We start from the raw sequence: 26,336 nt of genomic DNA, 5'->3' as shown, positions 1-26,336 counted from the left end.
AATAGCCAGCAAGGTCTCAACTCCCCTTCGAGATGTGGCCAAAATGACCGCATCGTCAGCATAAAAGAGGGCGGACCATTTCTTAATCGCAATTATGGAGGCATCAAGATTGTCCCTTTCTAATGCATATATTATGCCCTGTATGTAAAGTAGGAAAAGAAAGGGCGCCAAGACGCAACCTTGGCGCACCTCTCTATTCAGAGCAAACGGCCTTGATTGCTCCACCCCAACTCAATAGCGCACTGATATTTTTTAATATAATAATTTGATGGATTCAACCAGTGGCGTAGGTACATTATGTTCATTTAATACCTGCCAAAGGGTATTTCTTGAGACTGTGTCAAAGGCTGATTTCAAATCAAGAAAAAAGGTTTTTGGCAAAATCACATATTTTTGAATCAATAAAAACAAAAGAAAGCAATGATCCACAGTACCTTTAGCGGCACAAAGCATGCTTCCCTTCCTGTAATAATCCCAGCTTCATTTACCCAATTTTGTAATCTTGTCAGGATTATTCTACCAAATGTTTTTCCTACTGTCTAGTAATAAAATCGGACCGTAATTCTCTAGAAGACCCGTACACCCTTTCTTGTATATGGGGACTAGTTGCATCCCTCCAAGTCTTAGGGATTTCTCCTGCACAAATAACAGCATTAAAAACCATAAACAGGTTTGGAGCCCAGATAAAAATGTCGCCTTCATAGAAATCTACTGGTATCAGATTAGGAAAAACCGCATTGCCCGGCCTTTAAGAAATCAAAGCATTTATTACCTCATCAATCGTAATAAGCCAGGTCGCCGATGGAATCAGTCATTTTCTTTTTGCCCAAGCGCATTCCCTACTAGTGGGTCTGCACTTGCGTACAGTCTGGATAAATGTCCCCACCATTTGTCTGTGGGGATGTGACAATGAAGAGCCTGCTCGGGGTTCGACTCCCTTGATGTTACCAGTCTCCAGTAGCCGGCGCTGTCTCCCTGCGCCAATGCCATATGTAGGACTGGACACCTTGAGTTAGCATGCTCATTTTTAAAAATTAGTATTAGGACCTTATATTTTGCTCTAAGGTCCCGGAGCCAGTGCTTGTCCGGAACTGCGCCGGCTCTTTTACATAAAACAATGGCTTTCTTTGGCCTCATACAATCCTCATCATACCAAGCATTTGGCAGCATGGTCTTCCTTTTTCGGTCAGCCTGGTGCATGTGTTTGGAAGGCGATCATTTTCCTGCCTACGAGTTCAAATTCTGCAATAACCATTCTATTAGACAAACCGTTACTGTAGATATTTCCCAAGTTATCCTTAATTAAATCATACACCTTAAGTTTTACTTCTCTTTTTATCCAATTAACCCATTTCATAGTTTTTCTTGCAGTGTCCACAGTAGTCACAATTTGAGTCCTGGCCAAGCCTAGCTTAGCATTAATCCAAATCTGCAGGCCCCTTGATGGCCTACCCCTCGTGCCCCCAATCGCTGGGATCGTATAGTTTACATAGCCTTGAAAACTCACATGACTTAATGTCCATGTCTCATGGAAAATCAGCACCTTATGTTCTCTGGCAAAATTACACCAGTCCGGGTCAGATATAACTCTATTAGGGCTCCTATATTCCAGCAGATAACCTTCAGCGAGTGTACGATCGATTCAGCATCACCTTGCTGATTCGGTCAGGCAGAGCCAAAAAAGGGGGGGTTTCCAACAAACTACCTTATCATATCCTCACCGGAGGTCACACACCTGGCCTCACACCAAATTCATGTATTCACAGACCATCAGTCTTTTAACAAATATAAAGAGATGGCAGGCTCTATTTTAGCAAAAAGAACTCATCAATTTATTATATTTTCTAATAAAAACCGACCGTTTGGTCACATTTGCAAAACTCATCATACATAGAAAACACAAATAAAAGAGACAATTGATCTATAATTTGAATCTTGTGTTGCGTTCACACAATGCTTGATAATCAACAGTAGTGGTGTTAGTAACACATGGGTGACTTTAAATTAGCCAGGTCTTATTTTGCTAAACAGTCCCCAAAATCTTTGTGTCGACGTGCACAATTCCGAGACAGCAGAAAAAGAAGGGAAAAAACAGAAAGAAGAACTGGATTCCCTTGAAGCAAAAATTAAAGAAGAATCAGTCATCCCTGATATAAAATCCAGTTTGGAAAAAATGAATGACGAAATGGCCAAATTTAAAACACTGACATTGGACAAAAAAGTGTGGAAACTTAAAAAAGATATCGCAAACTATAGAGAGGAAATCACATACCCGTATCTGGTCCCGTGATTTTTTCAACAATACAACAATAGTCAAAACAACCGTAAAGGTCAAAATAGATTCCAACGCAACAAAAAGTTGGTAACTTTTTCCATCTCCTCCAATAGCAGTGATTCTGACTCCACTCAGAGTGGCCAAAATACAAGTGGAGCACCCACACCACAAAGGGGTCCACAGAATCAATTTTTTCAACAATGAGGGAACCGTGGAAGGAACAGACCATGGAACCACCATCCCTTGCGAACCCGACAGTGGGTGCCGCCTCAAACTTGATAAATCACATTTTCAACCTGAGCACACATATTCTAACACCTGCAGAACAATCTGTTTTGAGTAGGGGTCTATCTTTTGTTCCTGCCTGCAAGGCGAACGCTTTTCAGGCTGAAATCGAAATGAGCAATTTCTTTCGTATCATCAGGCTCAAATATTTCATTGATAAAGAGTCTAACAAGGACACTGATGACAACCGTTTAGGCAAAAAACCACCCTCTACTTTTATACCACTACAGTCCATGGTATCACCAGAAATTCTGCCGTTCGAAAATAAAATTCTCTGAGAAACAAAACTCCTTTGCGAACAGAAAAATCGGTATAAAGACAACCTATCAAAATCAGAACGGACAGCCCTAAAAAGTCTTGAGAACAACTCTGTATTTGTCATTAAACCTGCCGACAAAGGGGGGGTATTGTCCTGTGGGACAGTAACCTTTATAACTTAGAAGTGGAAAAGCAACTTGGTGATACGTCAGTTTATAAAAGGATACCATGTGATCCAACTCCTGTTATCCTGGAAGAAATAACAAGCCTGATGGCACATGCCCAACAACAAGGATGGATTCATGATGATGAAAAGATGTTCCTCATTAATAAACAGTTATCCCAGCATTCTACTGCCTACCAAAAGTCCATAAGAATTCAACTTCTCCTCCGGGTCGCCCAATTGTTTCGGCTATTGGTTCACTGCTGGAACCTTTATCGGTCTATGTTGACGTTTTTCTCAGGCCGTTTGTCAATAAAATGAAATCATTTGTTCAGGATTCCACGTCGATGATATAAATTCTAGATGAGTAAAAAATGGAATCACAAGATGTGTTGGTCACACTAGATGTGACGTCTCTTTAAACCAACATACCCCAGATTAAATGCGTGGAGGTGATGAACAACTTGCTGGAAACGCGTGAGGATAAATGTCCCCCGTCAGCATTCCTTGCTGAGTGTATTCATCTTGCACTGACTACGAATTTTTTCATATGTAAGGGAGTTTTTTATCAACAGCTATTTGGCGCGAGCATGGGGGCGACTTTTGCCCCTGACTTGGCCAGTCTGTATATGAACAATTTTGAAATCACACATTTATGTGACGAATAATCCATACCATGACAAGATAAAGGCCTGGTACCGCTACATAGACGACATTTTTATGATTTGGCGAGGCACCAAGGATCAACTTTTGGTGTTCATTACATGGCTGAATACAAGAGAAGCCTCTATACAATTCACATGTGATTCTAATGATGATGAAATCCCATTCCTAGACCTGTCTATTCGGCGAATGGCTGACAATAAGGTGGGTACAAGTTTGTACAAGAAACCTACTCAAAAGAACACCTTATTAGAATTCCACAGTTACCACCCACAATCATTGAGGGAAAATCTACCCTTTGGCCAGTTTCTCCGTATCAGGCAGAACTGCTCTGACAAGGCTGATTTCAAAAATCATAGTTAGGCTTTGAAAAACAACCTAAAAGAGAGAGGATACCCTTCTCATATTATTAGAAGGGCCTATAAAAAGGCCGCCAATATATCGAGGACAGACTGTCTATCGAAACAAAATACTACTATTCTAGACAAAATCACCTGCATGTCCTCATTTACACCGATTAGCAATGACCTAAAAACCATTCTAGCTAATTGGAAAATGATCAACACAGAAGATTTCAGTAGTCCTCCTCCTCGTTTTGCATTCAAGCACCTCACTAACATCAGAGACAAACTGGTTCATACCTACCCAGCGTTCAAAATCAGTCAAAATGCCCAACCTACATTGTGGCAACTTCCACCGGTAATAGGACTTTTTAAGTGCGGGAAGTGTAACATGTGTCAATTCACAAAGAACATTAAAACCATTGATTTGAAAAGTATAAGTTGGAAATTGAACTCCTTTAGCAATTGCGCCACCAAATGGTTGTATATTGTATTATATGCCCATGCGGACTTATATACATCAGTAAAACTAAACGTGCGGTGCGCACGAGAATTATAGAACATCGTGGTTGTATTAAAAATAACACGGTGGACAAGCCATTGGAAGAACATTATAAAAAGATGAAACAAATTGGGTGTACCTATTGGGAGATATTTATGATATTAGGACCATCCTTGCAGAAGTAAGTTATGCGGAGTAAATGCAGCGATCTATGTTTTTGCAAGTTGGACTTGCTACATATTGCAGCATAGTCCGTTCTATTTTGCCCCTTCCAAAATGTCCGCAATGAACGCAGACCTCTCCAGCTCCTCTTTTGTTTTTCAAATCATGTCACGTGACTCACCACAACACGTAAAGGCCGCAATGATGACAAAGCGAAGTAGCACGTCCTCCTTTGATGCCGGTGGAAACTTCTGAAGCTAAAGGAAAGTGATGCCGAGGCGATACGAGCCACGTACTGCGATCACAAGGTAACTCGATAATACATACAGGCATACAGTTAGGATCCGATGCAGAAACGGACACAGTTGAGTAACCGCAGCCGCGCATGTGTTTTTCTCCATTTTTTCGAACACCAGGTTCGGGCGGCGATAAACACCCACATCCCGTTTCGTAGGAGAAATTAGACTGCGGCAACGCAGAGACCAGCAAATCGGACTTCTGCTGGTACGTGTGATTAACCTAGAATTCGTTGTATTGCTAGGTGAATAAATGTGAAGTGTGGTCACCGCACAGTCTGTGTGCAAAGATGCATGGGCTTAGATCGCATTGAGCTTTCTTGGTTGTAAAGACCGTTCCGTCTTTTTTCCTTTTTTTAGTCTAATCCTTGAAGGACAAAGTTATAACGTCACATCGAAAGTATTTTTGAAGTGGCAACGAAACAAGTGTTCGTAAGAGATACCATGCTGCGGCAACGCAGAGACCGGCATATTGATTCACTGCCGGTTTGTGTGATTAATTTGGAACTCATTGTACTGTTAGCTTGAAATGTAGATACTTCATAGCTACCTTCTGTAAAGACCATTTGGAGTCTTGCGATTATGTAAAAGACTTTTCCGTGTTTCTCTCCTTTCTTTGTTTAGTTGAACTATTGAAGGACAAAAACTAAATAGCCCTTTAAAAACGTGTTTGAAGTCGCAATCAAGCGAGTGAAAATAGGTATGTCTAACCTAATGTTCTTTCTTCCCATATTAATAAATGACAGGCCTAGTAATGTGAGCCATAAGAAATAGAATCACTTTGATGTGATATGACAAGCGAAATGATATGGTTTTGTTGCACAAATCAGCTAATGTCATCGCATGGTTGTTGTTGTGTGTCCCTGACGCATGCACACCCACCCAAATAGCTAGAGAGGTAAAACATAGGCTCTCTGCCATGAATGCATGTATAAAAATAACAATAGGCTCTTTTTTGCTGTTTTAGACTTTCTATACATTGATATAGTTTGTTCTGTGTTTTTTAGATACTTCGAAACATTGCACATTTGATTGTGTGACATTCTGTACTTGTGAATATTGTGTCCTAAAGAAAGCCTTACATACACGACTAATCAACAAAAATCAAGGATAAGTCGGTTTGGGATCAAAACATTAAGGCTGGAAACGGATTTCTGCACGTCGACACAAAGATTTTGGGGACTGTTTAGCAAAATAAGACCTGGCTAATTTAAAGTCACCCATGTGTTACTAACACTACTACTGTTAATTATCAAGTATTGTGTGAACGCAATACAAGATTCAAATTATAGATCAGTGTCTCTTTTATTGTGTTTTTTATGTATAATGAGTTTTGCAAATGTGACCAAACGGTCGGTTTTTATTAGAAAATATAATAAATTGATGAGTTATTTTTGCTAAAATTGAGCCTCCCATTTCTTTATATTTGTTAAAAGACTGATGGTCTGTGAATACATGAATCTGGTGTGAGACCGGGTGTGTGATCTCCGGTGAGGATATGATAAGGTAGTTTGTTGGAAACCCCCCCTTTTTTGGCTCTTTCTGTACTTAGTCCTTTTCCAACAAGCCCCTAAAAAAAGAGGACTCATGCTGTAAAAGCGTGCTCATTATTTTTGTATATGATTCGGTCAGGCAGCCTGCTCCAAGTTGCTCACAATAGGACCCTGGCCATCTTCTGCAGATCGAAACTTGCCCCCCCTCCCATTATCATCATGACATACCGACAGTTTAAACCCCAGCTCAAACAATGCAGGTGAGCAAGCACAGAACAGGGATGCAATAGCAGATGAAGCCAATTCAACAAGTGCCCAATTTGCAGGGCTATCCCACTTTGGTAGTTCCATGTATAGTAAGTCACTACTTTTAATTGAAGAAAGCCATGAGATATCTTTCCATATTTACAATAATCTGGATCGGTTTAGGAAAGGACTAGCGGCCGAGATGGTTTGGGGACTTGGGTGGGTGGATTTATGTGTGTTGTGTAAATTGGAAAGAGGAATGTTGAGTAGAGTAGTGCGGGACAGCATAGGTGAGCTCAAAGATACTGGACATTATTGGGTCTCTTTGCATTGTAATTGTAGAAGAAGGGCAATCACATGGAGTCAGGCAAAGATACTGTTGTCACTTCTCGGTTATGAATGGCAAGGAAGTGATTCCCAGCCATTTGTCGAGATCTAAATGTCCTGCAAGGAGGCTGATTATGAAAGCACACTACACTTCTCCCAGTGGCTGAAAGTCTTTTGAACCATGGATGTGCCATGCATATTCAAATAGAAAAAACAGACTTTTGATGATTTAAGCTCTGAACACGAAGCCGGCCAAAGGCTTTGGTGCCATAACCAGCTGTTACAAACATCTGGCATGTATTTTAATGCTGTTAGCACCCCAGCCTACATTTCCAGAGTACTAATCACAAAGGAGAAGCTTCTCAACACCTCTCTGCAACCTATGCAATTCTCTCTCCCTCTCTATCTTACCTCTGGCTCCACGCACACAGTGAGCCACACTTTGGATGCTCTCATTTCCACCGATATCCCTCTCTCTATCCCTCTCTCTCTTGGACTGACCACTCCCTTCTCTCTTCTCACTTGAAGCTTTCCTCTCCACTTGCATCGGCACACCCGGTGCGGCCACTCATGTTCAAATTCACCAGACCCATGAAAAGAGCGACAGCGCCTGCCTTTGCCTCCACCTACTCTCCGCTTCCTACCCCTGTACCCAGCGCTTGCTAATTTCAATCTCTCTATCTCAAAACACCCTCGATACTCTTGCCCCTGTCATGAGGATTCGTTCGACTGAAGCCTCCCAAAAAGTGCAACTCTTGGTACAACTCTGATCTGGCTGCCCTTATACGCAAGTCTAGGGCAGCTGAGCAGAAATGGAATGTGTCAGGAGGACCCTCTGACAAACTGGGCTGCCGCCTCCTTCAAAGGTAATACCGACTCTGCATCCACACCAAGAAAAGAGTCTTTATTCAAGCCTGCATCTCCGTGGCATCAAACATGGTCAAACTTTTCGAAGTCTGCAAAGAACTGGCCAACCCTGCAGCAGCCTCCTCTTCTGTCACACCCACCCAGGACGTTTGCTAGACCCTGGCTGCACACTTCACAGCAAAAACCCAAGACATCATCTCTTCTCTCTCACCTCCACACCACATCATACACCAACACCTGTAGAGCCTCCTTAGCCCCTCCACCACTTCTCCTCCCACTCCCATCACACCAGATGTGGTCACCAGACAAGTCCGGTCTATGACAGCCTCATCAAACAGGTGGAACCCTGCCCCTCCAAAACCATGAAGGACAACATTGACTCTCTCGCTCTAGCCTTGGCTGATCTCTGTAATCTCTCTTTTGCCACTGGAGTTGTCCCAACTTCTCTTAAGCACTCCCTTGTTCAACCTCTGCTCAAGAAATCCTCTGCCGACCCTTCCATTCTGGCAAACTACCGCCCCATTTCCATCACCCCTTTCAAAGGGAATGCTCCTGGAGAAAATGGATATCTCTCAGCTCACCCTCCACACTGAATCTGCTGGTTGCCTCCACGACCATCAGTCTGGCTTTAGAGCATCCAGAGGCATGGACACTGCTCTTCTGAACACCTGTGAAGACCTTCTCTCAAATATTGACACTAACAAACCTTCTTGCCTCATTCTTCTTATCCTCTCCTCTGCCTTTGATATGGTTAACACCCTGATCTCACGTCTCTGTGACACCCTGGGAATCACAGGTCAGCCTCTGGCGTGGTTAACCTCCTTCCTTTCCGACTGCCCATCACAGGTGGAACTTGGGCCTTTTCTCTCTCCTATCACGCTCTCAACCTGTGGCGTTCCACAGGGCTCTAACCTATCCCCCTGGTTCTTCAATGGCTACATGGCTGCCCTGGCACGTGTGATTGCCACTTTCATCTCTCACTTCCAGTGTTATGCGGCTGACACGCACCCCTCCTTCAGGCTACACTAAGCCACTTACACTAACTCGCTCATATATAACTGTCTGTCTGCAATCCCTCCACCGGCTACCCGTGGCTGCAAGGATCAAGTTCAAGACCCACTGCATTATCCACAAGGCTTTCTTCGGCCTGCAACCCACCTATCTGCAACAGTGCTTACCTAAATACTGTCCCTCCCGGGCCCTCTTCTCTTCTACCTCCAACCTTCTGCAAGTTAGCCGGTTCTCCAAGCAAAGATTTTGATGGAGATCTTTATCCACAGCAGGGGCCTCCCTCTGGAATAGCCTCCCTGCCGCCCTCCATCTTAAGCTTGATCTTCTTAAGTACCGGAAACTCCTTAAAACATTCCTCTTCCTTCTCTCGCCCTCTACCCTGCTAACCTCATAGCTGCATTCTATCAATCTCTCTACCTCCTTTTCCAAACAAAGATTGCCAACTGGCCGCTGGGTGTACCTCAGAGTCCTACAGGTCCCTGGCACCCTCGACAGTCCTCTTGCACTTGCTTCCGGGCCTGCCCTTGCCGCATTACTACTGTACTTGGTCAATGAGAATGGCATCTCTCAGAATTTAGCCAGTTTCTGACTAAATGGGCACACTTGATTCCCTACACCGTCCCCCCTGTGCTCCCTTGAGACCTATTTGCTGTTATCTACACTGGTGACTGTATTATATGCTGTTATCATTCAGAAATTCAAGGGCACTGACTGACTGTTGTGTTTTACCCCTTGTTCCCTCCCTCCATGAGCGCTTTGTAACACTTGCCTTGTGCATAGACGCTTTACAAATAAACATCACCATACCATTTTAAGAAACCCTGTTTAACCCTTGAGAAAAATGCACCCTGATTTTTTTAAAATTAAAAAGTGTGTTCATCAATCAAAAATTAAAGAGAAACATTGTAAAACAGAAAGAACCCTCTTTTGAGGTCCTTTTGATGTTCAGCAATGGAGCAGAAAAGGAAGAGGACACCTGTGGATTGTGCAGGATGGTAATTAATGTGAGGGGGTGGAGAGGCTACAGAGGTGCTAAAGAAAATGACTTGTGCTACAACTTAACTCTTTTCCAATAGAAGGTTGCGGCACCATTTATGTTTGAGCCTCTCGGCACACTGCTATGACTAGAGATGCCCTGTGAAAAGTCTGAAAAGATTGTTTACGTTTTATGAATTAGAAATGCTAGTTGAATTATACAAATGGGTTCCATTTAGCAACTGATGACATATACATATACCTCGGCATAGGCGCCACTACAGCGGCAATCCAGGAAAATTATTCACTATTCTTTTTAACCTCACGGATGGGATTGGGGCCGCCAAACTATCTCAGCGTGAGGTGACCAAAGGGGATTTTGGATCAATTGGATAACATCTGGCTATTTTAATCCCGCACTCCCTTCCAACACCACGACCATAGCTCAACAAGCATGTGGGTAGCATTAAAACCTCTCACCAAGCACTGTCCAGAGACGAACGGATGGGCACCTATATAGTAAAGCATGCGGTTTTACAAAAATAGAACAGCACACAACTTTTTGAGAATCTTGGAAAGGACACCACTGGAATCGCTAAACTAAGTAATATCTTGAGCCAAAAGAAATATCCTTTCGACGCACACCTTTTCAATGATGCACTCTCATAATGATGCCCAAATAGATCAAGGTTGTAGTTATACATATACTTATCGCCTGCCGCCCACAGTGATCTGGAAAATGACTTGCTCCAGTCCAGCACTGTGTATGATTGACTCCACCATATAACGAGAAGGGGACCATCTAATATCCCGCCAAGATTGACACATGGGGTAAGATTTGTCCCATTAACAAACCAATGGCCAGTGATACACCATTGGAGCACTATCCTACATTTTTGTATATGGGCAACACAATAGCTGTCCTTGCATATGAGCAGTACAACTAGTGCCTGTCCTTCGTGGGGAATACAGCCCCATAACCACTTCCACTGTTGACTTATAGGAAACCCCGGGAGCAAGAAAGTTCAGCATTAGGCCGTCTTCTGCACCCACAACTCGAAGTGGATTTCTTTGAAAACACTGTGTCAAAATACGAGAACACAGTAAGAATGACTAGCTCCGTCCGCATGGAGGAAGATATCCCCTCTTTTTCAGTGAATAAGCATTAAATGCAACGTGTAATTTAACCAAATTAGTACCCGAACAAATACACACATCCACGTCTGTTCATTCTTTGACAGATAGAAACAGGACCCCCTCACCGAACTCTTCTTTTCCATCCTGATGTAGGCCATCCATTTCTGAGCAGAATAGATTAGCTCTCAATTGGCCGAAACACGTTTGTGTCGACATCCACCTCCCCCTCAGTGTTTAATGTCAACACTGTAAATGTTGTAATGTGATTTACACTGTTGTCTTTTGCATTCAATTTGATCACCAGACTTTAATGTTTTTGTCCATGCATTTTGGCCTGAACATACATTTAAAAAAAACAACAATGTATCATGTTATGATACTGTATCTTCACTATTGTATGTCCTGTTATAATCTTGTTCCAAAACCTATGTATGCATTGGTGAAAACTAAAATTCATTTTACCCAACCTCAAAAGAATGGCATCCGTCATATTAATTGAATGATTATTTGAAGTGTGTACGCTATGTTCGGTCACCGTGATCATTTGTTGTTATTTCAATCACACTAGATCATACACCATCTGCTTTACAAATTTTGTTGCCTGGTTATGCCACTTCATGGAAGTCAGTTGCATTACTTTAAGGGTATATGGTTTTGAGTATTTAGGGGGAGTTTTCATATCTGCAGATTCTTGGAAATCTTAAATTGAACTAGTAGCAGCCATCATAAAGAGCACCAATTCTGATATGCTGCAATGTACTGCTTCAGATGGTGGTGGCAGATTTCTCAAGCATTGAAAGTCTCTGTAGCTTGAACATATTTAATGAAGTATTCAAATTGTCCATTCCCTTTTTTTAAATCCAATTTCATGTAAAAAGGTGAGCAGTGCATAGCCAGGGGTGAGTTATTAGAACCATCTTAACCATAAAGGTGAATTTCAGAGGTTTAATATTTTGTGTTGCATCCATAATGCCATTTTACAATAAAACATTTTCACTGAGGTCACAGACTGAAAGATCACCAAAGGACTCAAAACTACTTTTTGGTGTAAACTGCAAGTTTATTATAACCAACAGAGGGGTTGGAATAAGCCCTACAGGTGGAATGAAGTCTCACTATGACAGTGTAGAAAATCCCTGGAAAACACAAGAAAGTGATAAGAAGTGTTGAGTTCCAGTCTAGAAAAGGAGTGTGGTCCTTAATTCAAGTGCCTCCTACTGCACTAGTTCATGGTCAAGATTTTCCACACTGAAGGTATAATAACACTCAATGACACTTAGGTCCCTCTGGATCTGGCACTCTTCCGTGAAGGTTGCTAGGGAATGTTATCTCTCCTGAGCTTAGGTTGCCCAATGGTGAGATTGTAATGTGTGATTCATCTCCAGACAACAGAGCTGAGCTAAAAAAGTATTTCTCTGCTCACCAGGAACTTTCAAAGGGTGCAACATCGTTCCATTAAAGGGAGAGGCTTCCTTTCCTTTGCTGGATGTTTGGCTTTGGCTTGGATGCTTGAATAGCTCTTCACGTGTGTCATATGATGGAAAGGAGTCCCTTTAAGTGAAAGGGGCCCCTAGGGGTCCCTCGTGTTATGGAAACAAGGCAAGACACCACACACGATAGATACGCCAGACACGAGGTTGTATTCCCAAAGCTAGGGTTTATTACAAAGCAAATAGTCTCAGTTGCCCAACTCGGTCTCACGCCCCGCGATGCGTATCTCTAGACCTCGAGGGACGCAAGAGAGCGAATTACGTACATCAGTTACATATATACAAAATGCATATCATACAATCAGCTGTGACATGTTTAACACCCCCCTTTATTGGGTTTCTTTGAACTTGGTTTGATGATGACACTTCCGACAAATATGACACCTTCAAATATCTATTCTAGCAACAATATGCAACCTTCCAAGTACAGAGACATCTTTTCTTTGTTGAACAGAACACAGTCCTTCTGTTCTTGTAAGCGAGCTACATACGGGGGAAGAGTCACATTCCAGACCTTGCTTTTTATGAGGTGCTATTCGTGTCCTGGGAGCCGACACGCTCTACAGGGCTCTGAAAAGGGGGGCCGTAAGAAGAGCATATTTCAAGCCATTAGCTAATTTATTCTAACATATTGTACCATATAACGAGACTGGCTGGCAGCTGTGAAATGATTAAATGCCCTGCGGCTCTGCTTCAAGGCTACATTCGGGAGGGAGCTGGGCATTCCTCTCCGGAGCTGCCTACGTTGTGTTTCAACAAACTCTTATTAGCCTCGCGGCCTTGCGGCCTTGTCCTTTCATGTTCAGACAACAATGTTAACAGTCGAGCAGAGTAAGCAGAAATGTGCTGCGAAGCTATTTGAACAGACAGCAATGAGCAATCGTTAGAAAACAAAATGGCGATCCTTGTTACATCAAAATGGCTGTTCATTGGTCAAACTCGGAAACCTGTATTTCTATCGTTTCGTACATGAGACGGTTGGCCTTCGGCCACCAACGTGCGTTTGCCGTCCATCGTGAGAGGTGTCCATTTTTCCTAGACTGACATAAGGGTTAGAGCTATCCCGCTCTGCCTCTGGTGCTTCCTGGAAGGGGTAGGTGTGATGTCAGGACTTCCACGACTCCCCCTTTTGTGTACCTGCATATTAGCATAAGAAGTGTGGAAATACCTGCCCTCATCACATCCCCCTGGGTGTTTTGCACATGGGTAGAAGGTTTGAGGTTTGGCATGTCCTTTTGACTATCCCATTTGAGGTTCTGTATATTGGCAGGGGTTTGGTCAGGTCTGTACCTTTGAATATCTACATGGGGTTACAGTACATGTACAGAGGCGGCAGGTTTAGGCTTTCCTGTGACTGCCCTTGTCTTAGTCCTGAAATGCATTTGGAGTGGTCAGGGGATCCCCATATACAACTTCTGGGTCAAGCATCCAAAAGTTTGAGGCAGACCCAACCCTTTGACCACCCAACTACTGTTCCCCAAGGTGTTCGGGCTGGACTGCCCATTTTGGGGCTGGGCCAAGCCTGATTTGCATATGGTCTTTCCCCTTCTGTAATGGCTTGGCAGGCGAAGAACGGTGGTCTGGAGGGTTGCCCAGAGCATTGCCAGTGGTTAAGATTCATTCTAAACCTTCCAGCCATCACCTCTTTGTTTTTGCTTTGTCACCCCGAGTGGGACAGGTATGCCCAGACGTGGGTCCTGTGCCTGCTGGGCCTAGAGACCCAAGCTACTCCTCACTGATGAGCCCCAACAAGGGCGAAACATGTTTGGGGATGCTTGTGGTCTCGTGAGAAGGGATGTGGCCTAGCAGTTCGGGCTGGACTGCCCATTTTGGGGTGGGGCCAAGCCTGATTTGCATATGGTCTTTCCCCTTCTGTAATGACTTGGTAGGCAAAGAACGGTGGTCTGGAGGGTTTCCCAGAGCATTGCCAGTGGTTAAGATTCATTCTAAACCTTCCAGCCATCACCTCTTTGTTTTTGCTTTGTCACCCCGAGTGAGACGGGTATGCCCAGACGTGGGTCCCGTGCCTGCTGGGCCTAGAGACCCAAGCTACTCCTCACTAATGAACCCCAACAAGGGCGAAACATGTTTGGGGATGCTTGTGGTCTCGTGCAGAAGGGATGTGGCCTAGCAGTTTGGGCTGGACTGCCCATTTTGGGGTGTGGCCAAGCCTGATTTGCATATGGTCTTTCCCCTTCTGTAATGGCTTGGCAGGTGAAGAAGGGTGGTCTGGAGGGTTGCCCAGAGCATTGCCAGTGGTTAAGATTCATTCTAAACCTTCCAGCCATCACCTCTTTGTTTTTGCTTTATCACCCCGAGTGAGACGGGTATGCCCAGACATGCGTCCCGTGCCTGCTGGGCCTAGAGACCCAAGCTACTCCTCACTAATGAACCCCAACAAGGGCGAAACATGTTTGGGGATGCTTGTGGTCTCGTGCAGAAGGGATGTGGCCTAGCAGTTCGGGCTGGACTGCCCATTTTGGGGCGGGGCCAAGCCTGATTTGCATATGGTCTTTCCCCTTCTGTAATGGCTTGGCAGGCGAAGAACGGTGGTCTGGAGGGTTGCCCAGAGCATTGCCAGTGGTTAAAATTCATTCTAAACCTTCCAGCCATCACCTCTTTGTTTTTGCCAAGACAGGGGGCTTTGTCACATATCTCCCTCTCTTTCCTGTAGCTTCTCCTCTGGATCAGAGTGGAGCGTACCAACTAAGCCCATGACCTATCCCCTCAGGTGGATTCTGAGTGATGGCTGTGGTCTGGGTGGCGGGCTATACTCTACAGGCCCATCATTTACTAAACCTTGAGCATCGACCCTTTGGGCCTCATTCCGAGTCTGGTGGTATCCCTGCCAGTGCTACCTGCGGGTTGCCGCCGGACTCAGAATAATTTACTGGCGCCTGACCTCCTGGTGCCACCGGCTCATTATGAGTCCGGCGGCCGGGAAGTCAGGCGCCAGTATATTTGTTAATCCCCAATCCCATAGAGTCCTATGGCACTCTATGTTAGTGGGGACACAAGAGAACCAGCAACGTTAGCACCAGTACTGATGCTCCGGTGTAGAGTCTGCCTACTGTGGCCGCTCCGCCCGGCAGTGTCAGACCTGTCGGACACAGCGGCCTTGGCAGGCAGACTCTGAGTTTGCGGTTACACCCTATTGTGTCTCTCTAGTGAAGGGAGGGGATTTCCATCTCTTGTTACAAAGGCCCTATGCCTCTCCAAGCCCTGAGGTGATTCTCCCACCTAACTGAGCCTTAAGAACAACTTCTCAAAGTAGCGGAGATCCATCCGTGAATGAGTAGTTCTAGTAGGCCTGGCTCCACTTCCAGTTCCACAGTGGGTTCTCTCTTTGAGGTGTTAAAGGTAATCCAGGACTTTGTATACATTTCCTGTTCACCGTTGATATAGATGATGGGTACAACCTTGCTGGAGTTGATATTTTTGGGGTACACCAGGTATGCCCAGATTGCTGACTACCTGCATCAACTAGGTTCAACACTGCTACATCCCTTATCTTTACGGCCCAACATATGTGTTTCCTCATCAGCCTGATACTCTGGCACCAAATACAATGTGGGTTCCTCCTTTGATTCCATTGGGTCGCAATAATGAGTATCCGTGGATTCAGGGGGCAGGGTTGGATGAATCTACGTAAAAAAACGAATAAAAAAAGCTTGAATTACAAAATTGCGAAGCCCACTTTTTTCAAATGTTTAGATTTTTTTTGTTTGTCCCCCGCTGTGCATTTTATGTGTCTGCAACCCATAATACAGAACTAGGCGACACCCTGGCTCCCCTTGTTTGGTATTATGGGATTTGATCTTTTGTACTAGGCCGAATGCACACTAATTGTGCATTCAGTCTTTTTTGCCCACTATTTTGGGGTAAAGCCGGATTGGACAGACTTGGGCCACAAGTCCCAGCTTTCCTCAGGCATAGCATCACACTACTGGTTTCTCTGACAGGTTGGGCCTTAATGTCCTTGTTTCTAATGGAGAGACCAGCTCAACATATTGAGCATTGAATAAAATGGGACAATCCTCCCGGGTTCCTGGTGATTCTCTGATTTCACTGGTTTCCCCTTCCAGAGTTTTGAACCTTTTGGGGAAAATGACAGTTTCTGTCTGAACTACCAGGCTTGGGGTCTAGTGTGGCATATATTCCTCTTTGCCTGTGTTCGTCTTTGCATAGCTGCTCTTTGAATGGCCCTCTCCCATTTAGGCTGATGGAGTTGCCTGACCAACCATTGCAAAGAGGGTAGCAAGTAGTTCTGAAATTGCAACAAGTTGTTCCTTGGCTTCTGCAATGGTGTTATGGCCCAGTCTCTTATCCATTAATAACTGCATTCTGTAGTTGAGTTATTGTGGTGTCTCTACTGGATTCTGTTGCACCTCCCGTAGGTATTGCTGATTGTACTCTATCCCTCGTAAGGCTGCCCGAGATACTTAGTCAAATATCATATGTGGTTTGACCATCTGCATTCACAACTTGGTAGGCTACATAGAGTTTTGGTCAGCAACAGGGCCACATGCCATGTCCAGTAGGTTTGGTCCCAGTGAGCTGGGGTGGCAATGCATTCAAAATTGGAGAAGAATGCCTGAGGAAGTTCATCATTGACATACCACTGGAGCAAGGGAGCCGAAGGACCACTGTAAGTGTTCCAAAATTACTATGGTGGGTAGGTTTGCATTTTTCAAAATTGTTGGCTTCGTGCATATATTATTGGCTAATGAAGTTACATTATGATGCCATAGGTTTACCTGTGATGAAGTGACACCCACCATCTAACGGTTGTTAACTAAATTGAAAAGTAAAAAATGATAACAATGTATTTTGGTTTATTTTTAAAGGAACAAGTGTGACTAGTCATAACAGCAAATATTTTGGGAGCCTTGACTCGTCTGAGAATAAAGAAAAATCAAAAGTCCTGCCACTGGAAGAGGTTGGGCATTTCCTCAAGAATGTGCTGCAGGATCCCATCGGGTCACTGATACCTCATTATGATAATTCACTAATGATGACGTACCAGATACCCTCTCGGTGAGTTACAGGATACATGTGAATTTAATTAATTTGTGTGCTTTGTATGGCTGCCACCAGATGTATTTTGATGCATGGTTTTCAATCCATTGACTCAAATTGAGTTAAATGTGTAATTGAAGCATACATTCCAGCATAACCTGTTGCATTGGTCCTATTCCTGTCCTCTTTTTTTGTTTGCATTCTGGGATTTGTAGTTCTGGAATTATAATGGGGAAATATAGGACTACAATTTCCAGAATGTAAAGTAATGAATACTACTCACATCTAATTCCTCGAATGGAGTGGGGCATGTTGGTATTTAGGGTTGATGTATTATGGCTAAGCCAGCTAAAGCAATCCTTGGTGTAATATTCTCAATAAATAACCTTAACAGCGTTATGTCAATTCACAAGTTTGGCGTATACATTCATTTTGAATGCCCTTAAGCAGAAGAAAAGGATGTAATCGTCTGAAGAGTGATTATGTAAATCAGACATTTTGGTTGTCAATTTCTCTGATGCCCACTTCTAATTCGTGCACGAAAACTAAGCATACAACTGCCTGCCACTAACTAATAATTTTGTAGCTTAGTGAAAAGGCCTTAAGTCCCACAATGTTCTAGCACTTGTTTGTTGCTTGTGGGTTCCACCATTTCAAGCTATTTCCTGCTGATCGTTGAATGAGGGCCACTGCACCGTCCAGTGTGCCTTCATAGGGCCCCATAAAAGCATGATCACGTGTTTAACCCCAGTCATCAATCTATGTTCAGTCATATATTTCCAACTATCAGGTTAATTGCAGCTGACCCACCTATGGTTTTCCTAAACATATCTCTTTGTCCAAATGTGTACGTTTATATATTTGCTTATGTGTGTTGCTTCCTTGGGATACTTTCCACTTCTATTTAGTTTTCAATTCAAGTATGTGAGAAATATTGTTTTCAACTTGTTTCCATCACCAAAATATCTCGCGGGGGATGTCGCAGAGGGCCGCCTAATTGTTGTCAAGCAATATCATCTCAGGGGTGGTCCTATTGCTACATTGCTCACTATATAGCTTTTCTGCAGTGATTATTACGGATGTTGTTAGGTGGTGAAATCTTTCAACTTCTTTCCTATGTCATGAATGGAAGAGAAGAGGAAGAAAGGATTGGAGGAGAAGATCAGAGAGGAGGAAAGGGACAAGGTAAGGAGGAGGAGATGCCAAGTCAAGGGCCAGTAAGAGAGGCTTGTTGAGACATACATGCCTTGAGAAAAGTCCAAATTGGGAAAGGAACAGTCTCTGTGAAGGTCTGTGATCAGCTCTGAGGTGGTTCATCCTGACAGCCCCACTGCCTAACATGGTCTTGGACAAGATCTTAGAAAGCCTGACACCTGGCCCACATTTGGATCGTCCCGGGCACCAGTGGAGGTGCCAGTTTTGCTACCAGAGAGGAGCGACATCTGACGATGTCTATGAAAGCCAAGCAAGCATCTGCAAGAGCTAATAAAATCAGTGCTGGGGCTCTTCAACCGCATTGGACGGCGAGTGACGTTTTTGACCTCGCAGGTGGGCAGAGTCTAAGGAAGCGAGGGAAAGACTGAGAGACACAGTCCTATAGAGGAATCCTGATTTCTTGGTTTCTTGGATTCCCAGTGCATGGCCTCAGATTGACCTAATCCCTTAGTGTGTTTAATAAAGGCCTTTGAACCACAGACTTTGGTCAATCAATGCATTGGCTTAATGCCTTTCACACTGTTAAAAATTAGCCTGAATGAATCAAATCTAACTGTAAAAAGAACAAAATGGCAATAAAACCTACACTAAAGGAATCTTTACTTTCCACTTTCTAAGAGAATACAGAATACTGTACCAGCAGATGAGGATTATACATTTTAAATGTGGCAGCATTTGAGAACATGATGCAAAGATACATAATTTACACTGTCCTGAAGAGTGATCTGTCTCTCTTTCTTTCTTTCTTTCTTTCTTTCTTTCTTTCTTTCTTTCTTTCTTTCTTTCTTTCTTTCTTTCTTTCTTTCTTTCTTTCTTTCTTTCTTTCTTTCTTTCTTTCTTTCTCTCTTTCTCTTTCTTTCTTTCTTTCTTTCTTTCTTTCTTTCTTTCTTTCTTTCTTTCTTTCTTTCTTTCTTTCTTATCGTGACAGCGTGTAGGCCTTGTCTAAAGGAGAGGTGAAAAAATAAATATCACCTAATTCGTGTAAACACTATTTTCAAGGAATAGCACCAAGAGACCCTCTTGCGGGGAGTTTGCGCTACATAATTGCAATATACCTATTTGTATACCTTGCAAACATTTCTCATGTGACCCACTTGTACAAACAATGGGCTAGACAGACAGATGTGCTCTGCACTGTGTACCTTGCTGTTGTTTTTGCCTTCCTTTGGCATCTAGTATCATCACAAAGTTTCCCTAAATAATTGTTACCCCTCCAATGTAATAACTATCCAATCGAAAACAAATATTTCACTGGTATGACATCACAACACATGAATATTCTGTATCCTGTGATTTCATATTCATTTTGTAAATCCGTCGTATTTCATTAGACCCGAGGAGTCTGTGTGCCGTGATCCAGGTCCTAGCAATGGTCAGCAGTAGTTCTGTAACACTGACAGGGCAGGGAAGCCACTGCTGCCCTTATATATGTGGGGTGGAAAAGTGTCTGTGTGAAAGACTGTGGCTTCTGTTCTATCAGGCAACAGAACTATACTCAGTAATTTGCCTATCACTGTACATTGTGCAGATGTACACACAGTAAAATAATACTTGGGCGCCTGTCAGCATCCCGGTCCATTCCACCAAGGAGCTCCAAATGACCTCATAGACAATTCAAGCTTGCTTGGAACTCCTCGGTGGAATACATCTCTGTTGTTGATAGTAACCCATCTATAATTCTATTCATATTGTCTGCATATATGATCAACCTTTACCACATCTTTTACAGCTTAGGTTTGAACCTATTTCAGATAGTTTTCAACACCTACTGAGGCACTTGAAAACCTTAATATCTCATTTTTAAATGGTTACATTGTTAATATGACGCTGAATTTAGGCCATGTATTCCTATTTATAGTTTTCATCCCCTCCAGTTGATCATCCACTAAAGTACATTACTGAAACTAGGTTGTGCATTGGAAAGTAAGAACTTTCAAATGATTCCTTTTTTCCATGTTTTGCATCACAAGTCCACGGTGTCATGATGCTTCATATGAAGATATTTATTTTGAATGGAGCCAATGTCTCGATGGCATTTCTAGGTGGCAACAGATTTGCTGTTGGCACTTTATGCAAGTGAAGACATTTTTAAGTGAAATATATTGGGGTAGTAAAACTGGATCTGTACAGGAATTTCTGACTGATTGTGGAATGGGATTGTCTAAACTAGGAGTCGACTGGATAAGTCAAAGGTGAGATATGCTGGGAAAGTTGTGCTCATGCTAGGATTTGCAAATTAAGAGTATAATGTGATGTGCAGATTGGAAACATATTGGCATTTTCCAAACTATGGCTGTATTGAAATTGTCTAGCATTGAAAAGGAGTGAACTGGAATTATGCAATGATAAACGAGGAGTACACTCACACTGTTTATTCTGAGATTATGAACAGCATCGGTAATGTAAACCTGAACAAATAGGTTGACAAAGGGTGTGTACTGGACATTTACAAGTATATATATATGCTACTATTGACAAACTGGTTGTATAGTAAAATCATCCAGACTGGATAAATACTGGTATGAAAATTAAATTGGGTGTGCACTGAAATTGCCTATCTGCAAATTCTGGATAGTGTTGGATTCTACGAACTGTACAGTAAAACTGCATTTATACTCTACTAGAATTGGGAAAACTGGTAATAACCTGAAATTCGGAAACTGGAGACATACTGTGATTGTCAAATTGGGATGACAATAGAACTTGAAAGTTACTGGTTTTGAACAATTTAGAATATACCAGGCTGGCCAATCAAATTAAGAATATTCTGAGTTTTTACAAAGTGGAATACTAAAAATTGAAGTATACTGGCAGGCCAATCTGGGACTAGGCTGCCATTGTGCAATCTTTAAATGTACTGTGATTTTGCAAACTGATGGTATACTGGAATAAAGTTCCAGCACACCGGGATGCTGCCAACTGGATTGTAATACTGTAACTATAAAGGGGTCATGCAAAATAGTAATAAACTGGAATCGAATGGGGAAATGGAAATTATGATTGTAGGTCCGACTCCTCAGCCAATTAATTGGCAACAATCTTTCTGGCCTTTGGAACTTACATCATCTCTAATCCATGATCTAATCATATATAACCTTACCCCGAAGTAGCAGCAAGAGGCCACAATAGAGCGCTCTATATAGCCTAGCAAATAAAACAACACAACATAACTTAGTGCTAACATGAATATAATGGGCTTGTTAAACAGGGAATATACTGTTAGTATTAAACTGTGAGGTTACTGGGATTGGCAAACTGCAATATCCAAATTGTACATTCACATGGGTTACCAAAGTGGAAATATTCTAGGGTTGCTCATTTGGGCATATTCTGGAATTGCCAAATTGGAACTAAACTAGTTTTGTGGATACTTAGTGTACACTGGAATTTTGAAAACTAGTGAAGGCTCTGATTGTCACACTATATGGAAAAAAAGGAGTCAGATGATTACTGTCTACACTACACCTCATCACCCAGAAATGGCAGCTCTGCTAGATCACCAGCACTCTTAAATCCTGAAAAAATTGACTGTGTGCATCAATTACAAACACCTGCAAATCAAATATATTTATTAAAGTTAAATTCAAGTATCTAAAACATATGACAACCATAACACAACGCAGTGGAAACTATAACATGAAAACTGAATTTAAAACAGCAAGCCAAAATAAATGAGTATATAAACAAGACACAAAAGATATCACATCACAACATACAACATTCTCAATGTGTCAATAAAATATCGATCCCGACATGTTTCTGTTCATCAAGCCCAATTTAGGGAGAACATTCTTCAGGGGACTATTTATAAAATTCAGAAATTTCTTCAACACTGTGTTGAGGGTGTCATTTCTGGCACCACCAATGGAGAAAACCAGTGCCTTCAAATCAAAAGAAAACCCAGCAGATGCTAAAGAAAATGTTGAGGGAGGTGTCACGAGTAGTGTGTGACAATTGAACTGTAAATATATATCAGCAATATACTGAGGAAAGCCCGTAAATCGGCCGACCTCTGCAAGTTCCAAGAAGTGGAACTATAGAATTTACCTTAAATGGTATCACTCTGGCGGGTGTCTTCTAATAAAGAAATGCCTCATATCCCGCCAATGGGACACTTATAATTTTCGGGGGCGTCTCTGTACGCCTGGGGTATTGTGGGGTCCTAATGTAACAAACAACAAACAGAGACGACATGCTCTGTATCAATGCCAAACATCAACAATCCACAATGGTAAATGTATAGCCTATTACCATTAACCCCTTAAGTGCACCGACGCGCCGGCTCATCAGTGGAAACTGCTCTAGGTTGCCACTGACGAGCCGGCTCGTCGGTTTTGGCACTCTGGTTTTCTCGATCCCTGCAACGCAGGGATCGAGCAAAACTGTAGTCCAACCCCCGGCTATGTGAGGGGGAGGTCCCCCCTCACTGCCAGGGGGCTGGATTACCTTCAGTTTCACGTCGGCGTGCGTAAAGCATGTCGGCATGAAACCTTAAGTAAAATCACTGCAGCAGCCGTTTTCGGCTGCTGCAATGAAGAAAGAAGGTAAGAGCTCTTCTTTCTCCGCCTCGATCTCTGGCTGTATTTCAAGCCGGAGATCGAGGTGGGTATCGTTGGAAAGGGGAGATTTTTTTGCCCCCAAGAAATGGTGGTGGCCCTCCCCCTCCCACACCAAGTGGAAAGGGGGGCCACCCCTTGTAGCCCTCCATGGGGGCAGATTTATGGCCCCAGGCAGGAGTACATGAGGTGGCCCCCCCATCCAATTTGGGCTACCAGGAATTAGTGTGCAGGCCCCCCAAAGGATGGGGCCTGCAGGTTAGGCCCCCCCTGGGGGCAGATGGCTGATCATCTGCCCCAGGGAAGGGGGCAAAAAAACCATGAACATTTCAAAAGGGAATTTTGTGTGGGATTGGGGGGGCCACTAGCCACCAGGGATAGATTTGACAGAAATGGGGGGTGGCCCTCTCCCCCTCAACCCAAGGGGAAATGGGGGCACCCCTTGTAGCCTCATATGGTTAGAGGGTCACCCCCATTATATTAGAAAATTACCTGGCGGTTTAGGGTGCCCCTCAGCCCGCCCTAAAGTGTAGTGTACCATTTTCCATTTTTTCTTTGTTTATGAAACTTGCCTTGGCGCAGAGGGTCACATTGGTGTGCCAATCTGGCGCCGGGGGGCCCAAACCTTACTGCCCCACCCACTGGGGGGCCTGTCCCACCATTTTTGGGGGCCCTTTCCCCCCACCCCAAATGGAGGGGGGTGTACCTCGCGCAGCCGTTTGTTGGAGGCCCAGGGAGGCATGCATGAGGTGCCCCCGCCACCCATTTGGGGTTAGGGGGAAGAGAGCCCCCAAAAATGGTGGGACAGGCCCCCCAGTGGGTGGGGCAGTAAGGTTTGGGCACCCTGAGGCCAGATTGGCACATCAATGTGCCTCTCTGCACCAAGGGGAGCTGGGTTACCAAAGGAAAAAAAGTGAAAATGGTGGAACGCTTTTTAGGGTGGGGGGGTGGGGCACCCCAAAGGGTCGGGGAATTTTCTAATGGGATGGGGCGTTGACCCCCCGCCCCCCCACCCGCAATGGAGTGGGTGCCATGTCATGGAGCCCTCCCTGGGACCAGATATCTGCTCCTAGGAACGGACGCCTGAGCCCAGGGAGGAGTGCAGGACAGCCCCTCCCCCCTTATCTGCCCCTGGGGAGGGCTACATGAGATGGGCCGCCCCTCCAATTGGGGTGGGGGTGGAGAGATGCACCCCCCTTCACGTTAGAAAATTCCACAGCGGTGTGGGGGGCCCCTCCACCCCTGCTAAAGGGCAGCCTGCCATTTTGAATTGTGTTCTTTGTTTACTATACCTGCCTTGGCGCAGAGGGGCACATCGGTGTGCCAATCTGGCACCGGGGTGCCCAAACCTTACTGCCTCACCCACTGGGGGGCCTGTCCCACCATTTTTGGGGGCCCTCCCTCACCCCACCCCAAATGGTGGGGGGTGTACCTCACGCAGCCGTTTGTAGGAGGCCCAGGGAGGCCTGCATGAGGTGCCCCCACCATCCATTTGGGACGCAGGAAGGTAGGCCATGTGTTGTTGGCGGTGTGTTTCGGTGGGTGGCCAGAGCGAAATGTCTGAGAATTGTCTTCATTTCCAACCAATTTCAGAGACATTTCCCTGTCTCCACTCACCGAAACACGTTGACAACAACAGATCTCATATCTTCTCGCGTTCTCACAGGTGTCCCGACGGAAAAAGTACCTCACATGTGTGGGTGCACCTACCGGGGGCGCAAAAGGAAAAGGGTAACCCGCTGGTAACCCCAAGCCTTTCGCCACAGCACAATTTGTTCTAGTGGGCAACCTACAGATTTGGGCTTAGGGCGTCAAAGCCAGCAAGGAAAACAGGAAACCCCATGCATTTCCCAAAAGAGGACACCGGTGGGAATGCACAGAGGTCTGACTTGTGCGAAGCAGCCCAGAATTTATTACCCAGAACCCCAAACAAAGTGAACATTGTGTTTTTTCCCCACCAAATATCACACTATGTCGGGGATTGTGGCTAATAAAAACTGGGGCAATTTGCGCAAGGCAGACCTCTGTGGATTCCCAGGGGTGTCCTCTTTTGGGAAATGCATGGGGTTCCCTGTTTTCCTTGCTGGCTTCGACACCCTAGGACCAAAACTGTAGGTTGACCATATGACAAAATGGTCAGTGACGAAAGGTTTGGGGTTACCAGTGGCTTACCCTTTTCCTTTTGCGCCCCCGGTAGGTGCACCCACACATGTGAGGTACCGTTTTCATCGGGACAAGTGTGGGGACCCGGGAAGGTAGGCCATGTGTTGTTTGGGGCATGTTTCGATGGGTGAGCCGAGCGAAGTGTGTGTAAAATGCGTTTTTTTTCCCCACATTTCGGAATTTGCGGGGGTGTCTGGGTAATAAATTCTGGGGCGATGTGCGCAAATCATACCTCTGCGGATTCCTACGGGTGTCCTATTTTCGGAAATGTATGGGGTTCTCTGTTTTCCTTGGTGGCTTGTACACTCGAGGCCCATATCTGTATGTTGTGCCGGTCAGCAGAGCGTCTGACATTCCGGTCTGATAACAGACTTGGGGTTACTTGTGTTTTAGGCTTTCCCCTTGGCGGCCAGTTAGGTGCACCCACACATGTGAGGTACCATTTTCATCGGAACACCTGTAGGAACGCTGGACAGTAGGCCATATGTTGTTGGGGGCGTGTTTCGATGGGTGCGCCGAAAGAAATGTGCAGAAAATGCATTTTTTTCCCCACATTTCGGAATTTGCGGGGGTGTCTGGGTAATAAATTCTGGGGCGATGTGAGCAAATCATACCTCTGCAGATTCCCACGGGTGTCCTCTTTTCGGAAATGCATGGGGTTCCCTGTTTTCCTTGGTGGCTTGGACACCCGAGGCGCATATCTGTATGTTGTGCCGGTCGGCAGAGCGTCTGACATTCCGGTCTGAAAACAGACTTGGGGTTACTTGTGTTTTAGGCTTTCCCCTTGGCGGCCAGGTAGGTGCACCCAGACATGTGAGGTACCGTTTTCATCAGGACACCTGTGGGAATGTGGGACAGGAGGCCATGTGATGTTGGGGGCGTGTTTTGATGG

The 26,336-nt window shown here is 44.3% G+C and overlaps 1 protein-coding gene across 1 annotated transcript in view; it reads left to right on the top strand.

Annotated features, from left to right (window-relative positions):
* Nucleotides 1–17,532, top strand: part of LOC138492881 (period circadian protein homolog 2-like) — a 344,827-nt gene extending 327,295 nt beyond the window's left edge. Inside the window, 1 exon segment of the mRNA XM_069620199.1 lies at nucleotides 17,339–17,532. Within this exon segment, the coding sequence (XP_069476300.1) occupies nucleotides 17,339–17,532 (194 nt within the window).
* Nucleotides 17,533–26,336: the final 8,804 nt, after the last annotated feature.

Source organism: Ambystoma mexicanum, chromosome 10 (assembly GCF_040938575.1).
Source record: "Ambystoma mexicanum isolate Mex_15411 chromosome 10, UKY_AmexF1_1, whole genome shotgun sequence".
NCBI lineage: Eukaryota > Metazoa > Chordata > Amphibia > Caudata > Ambystomatidae > Ambystoma > Ambystoma mexicanum.
The sequence above is the reverse complement of the archived record's forward strand: the minus strand, read 5'-3'. Positions and strand labels throughout refer to the sequence as shown.